Here is a 10561-nt window from a genome sequence, read left to right as displayed (position 1 = left end):
AGAGGCATGATGGCTCAGAGGAGCACTAGATAATACCCCTTGGGCGTTAATACACCTAATCCCGAGGAAGATCCCAGATCAACGACTGAGAGGAAGTTTGGCTGACACAGATGTGACCAGACAAAGAGACACTTGCCTGACACGAGCAGACATCCATCTACCCGCATTAAATACCAATGAGATATACACGTGTCAATCAGCTCGTGGAAGAGGCGAGGATACCCTTCGTATTAAAACTCACACCGCAGCATATGCCGAAGACCTCTGCGTAATGGGCACAAAGCACAAGAAGATAAGATTACAACGACACCTCGGAAGTAGGACCCACGTTCCAACCCTATAAATACCCCTCTTCACTAAGACAGAGGGGGTCGACCAACCGAGAGCAATTATAGGAGTAGATATGAGAGAGAAATAAGAAGAGTAAGTGATCCCCCTATTTCCGCAGACCTATGTGCACACCAAAGTCATTCGACTATCTTTGTAATCGCTCAAATACATAGTGAAACACCAGCCCAGTGGATGTAGGCCTTAGTGCTGAACCACGTAAATCCTTGTCTTATTTACATTTCAGCACTTTACAATCAGTATTGATCTTCGTGGCTTTACATTCATGCTTGATTCTTTGTTTATTCCTTTATACGAACATTATTTATGATAATATTCGACTAGACAATGATAAGCTCGAAGGCTTTGAGTCGATGAATCGATATAATCATCCCCTTCACACATAAGACATACAATTTTAGAATTAGAATGTCTGCGAGCATTGTTTGTGAACATGTGGATGGCTTCGTGATTTATGTGTTCACAATTTGGCGCTAGAAACAGGGATTTTGTCCCGGTAAAAGATTTATCTTATCCTGTGATTTCACCTTAAACGCGCATTTTGGTTGTGCCATATTCCGGGTTCAGCGTGCTTTCAAAACCTTTTTTATTCTGGGTTCATGGTCTTCATTTTCACAAATACCATTTCAAAGCAGACAAATCCATGACTATCTATCACAAATTTGCACGTGAGGTGTTTTTCTTTTAAAAATTAAGACTTAATAACCCGGATTCATAAGTAGTACTAAAGGGTGTTTTCATACCAGATACATAAGTAATCTCAGATGTCAGAAGGAAAAAAAACTAGCTTCACAAACGGTTAACTTTTTTACTTCTCCACAAGATTATTTTCAAAATCTCAATCAACTTTCTTTTTTTATTTTTATAAGTCAGAAAATTATTTCTAAAGGTCCATCTGAACACCGTACACACTATTAACTAAGTGCAACAATTTTAATTGTTGCATAGAATTCAGGTTTAACACGTCTCATTGCATATGGAATTAGAAATTCAGAGATAAACTTACATGGATATAACGGATGATCCCGAACACGAGATTCCTTTCCATGACTGTTCACAGGGATCCGCTCCACTCATCAAGTTCCATCCCACCAACTGTGGTGGTTGATTCAATGACTTGTACAAATCTTGAAGAGCTGTGACTGGAATATCGATCAAAAAAAAGTGATCTGTCTAGTTCAACCAGAATCAATAAGTAACAAGACATCTGAGAGCTACTATAACTAATTACCATCTGAAGGATCCGTGACTGCGCAAACTTGATGAATCAGAATTGCCGATATGAGATATGCCGTGATGATTGAAACCCGAAAGAGTTAATTAGTGTTTGGGTCCTGGATTTTGGTATGATAGAGGATTTGGGTCCTAAGTTTGTCTAATTTTGAATTTGGGTCCTAAAAAAACCGGTTACTAGTTCTTCTAAGTTTCTAGATCCCTCCAAAATCATAATAGCATCAACTCTTATTTCACATGATAGGTTTTATATTTTATTTTCCCCTAATATAACCCCTAATATATAATAGTGTTGTTTAATGATTTTGGAATTTTGAGTTTCTGTTTAGTGATTTGATGAAATCGATTACTTGTTTGTGTGTTGATTTAACAAAATAAGATTTTTCAATTTTGGAGGTGCAATTTTAAGGTTGCAGAGGTTGCACAAAACGTTTTTAAGGACCCAAACTCAAAATTGGACAAACTTAGGACCCAAATCCTCTACCATACCAAAATCTAGGACCCACGCACTAATATGAGTTCCGTCCCACAGACATACAGGCGGGTTTCCCAGTTGCGCCCCATTGGGCGTAGTTCAGTATTACGCCCCATCAGGCGTAGTGTTTTAATTGCGTCCCACCAGGCATATATATCACGCCCCACACCAAACACAATTTTAAGCTACGCCCGACATCAGGCGTAAATTAAAGTTACGTCCCATCTGAGCAAATTTTATACCTACGCCCCATATCAGACGAACTCTTATATATCCGCTCCACCAAATTTACTCCAGCACGGTAACGTCTCACCACTGACTAAACCCATTTTTTTTAGTTTTTATTTGGTATTTAGTCTTTAGTTATAGTCGTATGACTGCAGTTGCTCTCAGGGGTTCATATTTTCAATTATGCTGCTACATTATTCTTTTACATAAATAACACTTCATGAAAACACATAATAGCTTTGAAGGTAACCAGGAAAGTTAAAACTTTAATAAGAGAAAATGGGTGGTGTGACTGCTATCCACCTTCGTAAACAACTGCGTGAAACGCTCATGATTGAATTCGCCGGTTTCAGCCTTCAATTCTACCATTTCTATCTCGTAAACAGGAATATCTTCATCAGATTCAGTTGGACATTCGGTATAACTCACATGGTCAGAATTGGAGGAACAAACATTTCCATCAGTTGGAAATCGATTCTCCATTTCATCATTTCTGGCGCATATTGACTTGTCAAAATTGAAGAGACAAACACTTCCATCACTTGGACTTTGATTCTCCATTTCATCATTTCTGGCGCATATCGAGTTTTCTGGATATAGCATTCCCAATATATCTTCTCGGGAGTGAATCAAATCCACATCTATCTCTAAGACATTGTGGCTCAATAATTCTCTCTGAATATCTCCTGACCTCAAACAGACCAAAGGATCCCCATATGTTTCAAGAATTTCTGCAACCAGCTTATCGAATGACCTTGTGCCTCTTTTCTCAAGGATAAAAACAAAAGTTGGCAGCAGTACGGTTATTGTCGTATCTACCAAGTTGACTGTACAACAAATCAAAGTGCTGCTCAGAATTCAAACAAATTAAAGTAACCAAGAGAATCAGCTTGAAGACCAGAAAAGGGTGGTAAGCCACTCTGTCAAAATCAAGTTCCCAAAGCCATTCTAGCTTACTAGAAAAAATTTCTTTGATCTTGGATGCTATAAAATCGAAAGACCTCCTTGAGAAAACTTTATAGTCAGCTATTGATAAAGAGCTTGAGTTGCATCTTAGATTCCCCCAGGGAATTGTTTCACGAACAGGACTTTAATGTGAAAAATGAACCATGCCAAGATGAAACCAAGAAAAGGAGACGTTCAAGAAAATAAACAAACCAGGAAGGTGACATCAAATCAAGATCTTTCTTCCAGTCGTGGTTGAATGTTTCTTGTAATGATTTTTCAAAATTGCTGACCAATGAAACCGAGACCAATCGTGAGATATTGATCTCTTTCAACTGCTTAATGAAATTTCTATAGGCTGGAGACAGATCCGAACGTTGTATCATAACTTGATACAGTTCTTCGCTTAAATTACCGAACATAAAAATCTGCAAGACCACACTCCACATCTTCACATACGTTAACCTGCCTTTTCCGCCCATGATATCAATGGTGATTTCTTTGATTAAATCCCTAGAGAGCTCAGTTAGTCTCAGATCAATCATATGTTTGAAATTCATCTGTTTCTGGTCCCTCATATAAAATATGGCGAAGAAATCATGCTAGGAATCTTTGAAGCAGTTGAGCAGCTCCCTTGGAAGCTTTTTGTCAATAATCTTGGACCCTATTATCGATTTTGCAACTTGGTAACTGTTAAGAGCTGTTATTCCTTGTCGAAAAGGACCATTATAGATTTATAGTGTATGTAAGAATCCTTACCAATTTTGAACATACCAGAAATTTTGTTGAGGCTTTTCAGCTTCTCCAATACTTGCATGCATAAACTGAGCAATGAAGAAAACCAATAGCTTCGAGCAGAAGACGCATATTGGTGATCATTCATGCCATGTAAGTCTCTAGTTTGTAGAAGAAATCGGTCTTCAATTTCTTTTCTCCAATAGGCATCATTCTTCAGCACAATGTAAATGGAACTTCGATTAGGTTCCTGCTTATACAAACCTAAGTAACCCAAACAGAAATCCTCATAGCTTTTGTAGTCTTGTTTATCTTGAGTTCCAAGAGAATTGAGATAATTCAATATGTTAACTATCTTTTCCTTCCATAAATTCCAAAAGTAAGTTAATGTATGAATGGAAACCCTGTTCTCTACATGCTCTATTGTGTTCAAGACCACATCATCCACCCAAACGTACTCTGAAGGTGCTAAATCAAGATGGTAATCAATGATTTTCCTCAAAGAAATAATTTCACCACGCAGACTCTTAACACTTTGTGAAGCAATTAAACAGTCATTCATCTCTGACAATCTACTAATGGTGTCTGATAATATGCTTGCCTCTGTACTAACGAATTCATAAAAAAGATCACCTTTTCCTTTTGCCATTAACTCAACTTTTGCCAAAAGTATTTCTTTGTTCGGAAAGTTTTTCAAGGGCCAGCCTTCGTTTCCATCTGCCCAAACAGAATTGCCAAGAACATAAAATAGAATTACCTCTGCCGCGTCTATTATGTGTCCTGCCTTCTCTAACATATCTGCCTCAAGAAGACAATCCCCTTTCATTCTTGCAACAGCGGCAGCTTCCATAAAGTTTTCAGACCCCGCTTCAAAGAGAATGAGCTCATCAAGATAATCATATGACCTTAAAAATGTTCTTTTCATATCCAGCGAGTTAAAGGATTTGATAAACTTCATCATATTAATAGTATCAGTTTGTTTATGATAGTAAAGGGTACATGTCTTGAGAAAACTTTGTTCCATATCTATTAGATCTTGACTTTTGGCTGTATCAGGGTTTAGCCTTGCACTTTCTTTCCAATACTCTATGAACTGAAGACCGGTTTCAAAGAGATTACCATTTGTGCAAACTAGCAAGCACTTAGAAAAGCAGTTACACCTAGAATACACATCAGCTGCAGTAGACCAACATCCGGCAACACCAAAACAGTCACCAGCATCTTCTAGCCTAGATTCTCCACAATTTTCCAAATAAATCGTACCTGTTAAATAGAAAGAAGTTAACAATATAGGCAAGCTGAACATAACCTGACTGGAAGGATGATTTCAGATCCATACACAGGCAATCACTGATCATTGTTAAAAACATAAGTAATTTGTGACTATTCTAGAAAGCCCAATAAGTAAAGCCCAATAATCATCTAAAACCCAATGCATGCTAGAATCTTCTAGGCCTTCTTTACATCAAGTATTATCTAGAGAATTCTTTTCTCTAGAATTTTCTTGTAATATCTAAGTTGAGAGTGTAAAGAAGAGTCTAGATAGAACTATCTAGAGAAGTAAGTAGTTGGTCATGAAGCCTATAAATAGGCATAGGATGGATTCATTTGGGATCATCCAACAACAATCAAAAACTCAAGTGAATAAACAAGAGTTAGAGTGAGAGCTAGAGTTTAGAGTAAGAGCCAAAGTGCCTCTTTGTAAACAATTAGTGTAAGCCAAAATTGCTACACAAGCCTCTTGTAATATTTTCATTTTCATATTAATATAAGCCTCACCTTTCAATTAACCAACCTCTCTTCCTAAATTCATTTCCATAAACCCATCACATTTCCGCACTGCGCCAACAATCATCGACTAGTTCAGCAAGATCAGCCTTGCCAACATGGAAGGATGATTTCAGATCCATACGCAGGCAATCACTGATCATTGACTAGTAACCAAATTCAGGGAACATGGGAGGAAAAGGCTTGATCTTATTGGCTTTCCAGTTGGAGTATCATGAATTATTTTACCAGGAAAATTACGAAGTGACGGTAAAAAGATTCTTAAAACAACTTCAGTCGAATCTATCCTACTAACTGCTAACAAGTCGAAGTGTGTCAGATCAGTCCTCTTGAGGTTCAACAAAGACCGGTTGTTTGATAATTTAGGGAATGCAGTATACATGTTCAAACAAGCATATTTCTAAAAGTATGGCTGCTAAGTGAAAAAATAACAAAAATTTTAAGTAAATTAAATAATGTTCCCTTAGTGTACAACTGGAAAATAGACGATATACCTGCTCTTTTGAAATCCTTTAAATCCATGAAATATTTGGCAGCAAGATCTTTTTTTTTTGAACAGAAAGGAATTTTATTAAGAGGAGAAGGAGGAGTTACAACAATTCCATCAGGAGTGGAAGTTTAAACAAAAACTACACAAAGATGGAAAGCCAATTGTTGTGGATTGTGTTCGTAAAGTTTAAATGGACACGTCTGCCTGCTGCTGCCCAAGATAAAACCAAAGAACGCACTTCCAAACCCAAGTCATCATCTGTTTTAAACGTATGTTTCTGCTGAAAAATTCGATTGTTGCGCTCAGCCCATAAAGTTTGCACCACTGCCGCAGGGATCAATTCCCAGATGAAGTTTCCTATAGCACTGAAGTGACCATGGTACCATTCTTGTGCCAGGGAATTGAAATTTCTTGGAATCACCCAAGACCAGCAGTCAGTTGGCATCACCATCGACCAGACAATGTGCGCAACTTTACAGTGCAGGAAAATATGCTCTTGCGATTCCATATCATCTCCACAGAGAGCACAAGAATTGTAAATATCAACCCCTTTCAACTGCAGCATGTCTATGGTGTTCAACTTGTCATGCAACAGACACCAAAGGAGGAAATTGATCTTGGGCGGAATATAATTCTTCCAAATGAATTCATGAGGGAAATTATCAATACTTGAATTTTCAATAAGCTTAGCATCTAGGGTTTTAACTGTGAATATTCCATCATTATGCAAAGACCAACGCCTAGTATCAGGAAGGTTGTCTAGAACTGGTGGAGTGCTTCCAATAATAGACAGCAGATCTGCAAACCTATCTGTTTCAGAATTTGTAAGATTACGTTTGAAATTAAAACTCCAGTTTCCATCTACTGTGACCATATCTACAACCTTCACGTTCTTATTATTGGTTAAATTGTACAGAGAATGGAATAAGGAGGCAAGAGAGGCATCTCCTTTCCATATGTCATGCCAAAACGAAGTTGCTCTTCCTGAATGAATAGTCAAGTAGGAATGAGTGTTGACCAACTGAGCTGGATTAGTTATTGTTTTCCAGCATGATACACCATGAGAATGCTTCACCTTACTTGGGATCCATTAGGAGAAGTTATCCCCATGTTTATCTACCACAATTTTGTACCATAGTCTTGTTTTTTCTTGGCCGAATCTCCAACACCATTTCGCCAACAAACTCTGGTTCATCCTCTTCAGGTTACAAACTCCCAGACCCCCCTTTCCTTACCGGCACAGACGAGATCCCAATTAACAAAATGAGATATTCTAGAAGAACCACTGTATTCCCATAGGATGTTTCGCATCTTTCTTTCCAGGATTTTAATGACTGAGGCAGGCGCTTGAAATAACGAGAAGTAGTAGACTGGTAGATCATTTAAAATGCATTTCAGTAGAGTTAGTTTCCCTCCTTTTGAAAGAGAAATTTGCCGCCAGTTGGATCCCATATGCTCTTAGATGTAGGATTTTCTCCTAATGGCATGCCCAAGTAAATGAAAGGCAAGACATCAGTGACACAACCAAGTTCCTTTGCCCAAACTGAGATATCTGGAACCTATCCAATTGTTATCAGTCTTGTTTTTAGATTGTTTACCTTTAAACCAGCTATATACTCGAAGCACTTCACGGCAGAGAACAGATTATGTAATTCCTCCCTATTGTTATCAATGAAAAAGATAGTGTCGTCAGCATAGTGTAGGTGATTAACATTGATACTGTTAGGAGTCACAGAAAAACAACTGAATAGGTTCAGTGTTGAGGCTTTATCCATATATCTTGAAAATCCCTCCATGGCTATATTGAAAAGAAGTGGTGAAACTGGACATCCCTGCCTCACGCCTCGAGAACTAGAGAAGTGACCAAAAGATGAACCATTAATCAACACAGAAAAAGTAGAAGTTGAGTAACAGAATCTTATCCACTTACAGATCTTTCTACCAAACCCCATTTTGTTTAGAACAAACTCCAAGTACTTCCAATTAATCCTGTCGAAGGCCTTTTCTAAGTCAATCTTGCAGATGATTCCTGCTTTTCCAGATCTCAGTCTAGAGTCAACTAACTCGTTAGCAATTAATGTACCATATATAATTTGCCTACCCTCAATATATGCGCATTGAACTGGGGATATTAATTATCTTGTCCATCACTAGCTTGAGTCTCGTTGCCAGCACTTTTGCGATGATTTTATAAACACTAGTGAGTAGACAGATTGGTCTGCAGTCCTTGATCGACTCCACATAATCTTTTTTTGGAACCAGAGTGATGAAGGTGGAGTTATGTTTAACGTCTATTTGTCCCGTGGAACAAAATTCATTGATTGTGCCCATTATGTCTTGCTTTAGGAAACCCCAACAATTCTTGAAAAAAACAACCGGGAACCGTCTGGACCAGGTGTTTTATCACCTCCTAGCTCTTGGATGGCTTTCCAAACTTCATCTTCAGAAAATGTTCATTCTAAGATTACGTTTCCTTGGTCGTTTATCCAATCAAAGTCTATGCCTTCCAGCTCCGGCCTGATAGCCTCCTCTTCAGTGAATAAGGTGTGATAGAAGTTAATGATATGTTGTTGTAACAAAGATCTATCGTCTACAAGTTCTCCATTTATGTATACTTGTTTGATCATGTTACTTCTTCTTCTTGCCGTAGTTTTACTCATAAGAAACGCAGTATTCCTGTCACCCTCTTGTAGCCATTTAGTCTTTAATTTAATCTTCCAAGATATTTCCTCCATTTGCGCCGTTTTCTCAAATCCAGACTTTAGGTAGATGATATTATGTTTGTCTTCTTCAGAAAGAACGCTATCCTCTGACATATTGTCTAATTCCTGGGTTTCAGTCAAAATGTCATTGAGCCTAGTGTGTGTATGTTTGAAAACCTCCTTGTTCCAGACACGTAGTTTTTCTTTTAGGCCCTTTAGCTTTAGCCATAACACCGTACTTGGAGAACCTGTAAAGGAAAAAGACAACCACCAATATTTCAAAAGGGTTAGAAAATCACTCTCTAATAACCACATTGCCTCGAACCTGAAAGGACTAGGTCCCCAACTGGGATCTGAAATGTCTAGAAGGATTGGGATATGGTCTGAAGTAGGTCGATCTCTGGCTAGTTGGGAGATGAAGGGGAAATGTGTTTCAAAGCATGGGGATACAAGAAATCTGTCAAGCCTACACATCACTGGATTGGCTTGTCCATTTGACCATGTAAAGCGCGCACCTTTCAAAGGAAGATCCACCAGATTATGCTGCTCAATGAAGTCATTGAATTGTGTCATGCTTCTGGAGATCTTGGTGCAATTCTTCTTTTCATCACACTTTTTAACTGTGTTAAAATCTCCACCTATGCACCATGGTAAATTCCATAGTCTACATGCAATATCCAATTCTTCCCAGAAGCTAATTCTCTCCACAGTATTGTTGGGTCCATACACACTGGTAAGCATCCAATTGAAATTGTCTGACTTATTTGTGCACGAGACTGATAAAGTATATTCCCCAGTAAGTGCATCATTGACCTCCATAAAGTTTTTGTCCCACAGGATAATCATACCTCCTGAACTACCAACAGACTGTTGAAAAGTCCATCCAACATTGTTGTATCCACAAATTTGATTGATATCTAGCTGAGTGCATTGCATCATTTTAGTTTCTTGAAGAATGATGATAGGTGCTTTATTCAACTGTATGATTTTTCGAACTACGGACCTTCTATTGGGGGAGTTTAACCCTATCACATTCCAACTGAGGATTGAAAGACTCATTGAGATAGGTGTTGGCCCCTTTTTTTAGCTGCTCGTTTGGGTGACGGGTAAATAGAATCCAATTTTGTGACGCCTAAACGCTTCCATTCTGACTTGAGTCTCTTTGGGACTACTTGGGAAGAATCTGAAATTATCATGACCTCTTGATCCCTCAATGATGCATCCTCTGATGTTTCATCTGATGTATCATGTGTTTCAAAACCAGGAGGCAAAGATGGAGTATTTCCAGAAGAAGTGTCTAGACCATTTTCATCATCAACGCTCTGCATGAAAGTGGCATCATCAACAATCATCATGAAAGTATCATCAAGACATAGAAGAGGAATAGACTTTTTTTTTGGTTCATATATTGAGACTTCCTCCATATCTTCAACCCGGACCTTTAGTTGGACTCCATAGTCCTCTCTAGGAATGTTTTTGATAGGCAAAATTGGTATAGGTTTAATGATTGGTCCTTCTGAGTAAACTTTCGAACAAAGAAATTGTCTTGTGTGATTGGGCATTGAATTATAAATAATTCCCAGCTGGACACCCAAACAAAATAACCTGTTGACCTCA

The 10561-nt window shown here is 38.3% G+C and overlaps 1 protein-coding gene across 1 annotated transcript; it reads right to left on the bottom strand.

Moving 5' to 3' along the window:
* Window positions 1-8695: 8695 nt before the first annotated feature.
* LOC113344877 lies at window positions 8696-9883 on the bottom strand. The gene has a single exon (XM_026588770.1). The coding sequence runs from the start codon at window positions 9881-9883 to the stop codon at window positions 8696-8698; it is 1188 nt and encodes a 395-aa protein (XP_026444555.1).
* Window positions 9884-10561: the final 678 nt, after the last annotated feature.

Source organism: Papaver somniferum, unplaced genomic scaffold, assembly GCF_003573695.1.
Source record: "Papaver somniferum cultivar HN1 unplaced genomic scaffold, ASM357369v1 unplaced-scaffold_80, whole genome shotgun sequence".
NCBI classification, from domain to species: Eukaryota; Viridiplantae; Streptophyta; class Magnoliopsida; order Ranunculales; family Papaveraceae; genus Papaver; species Papaver somniferum.
Note: the sequence above shows the minus strand (reverse complement) of the source record. Positions and strands in the feature narration are given on the sequence as shown.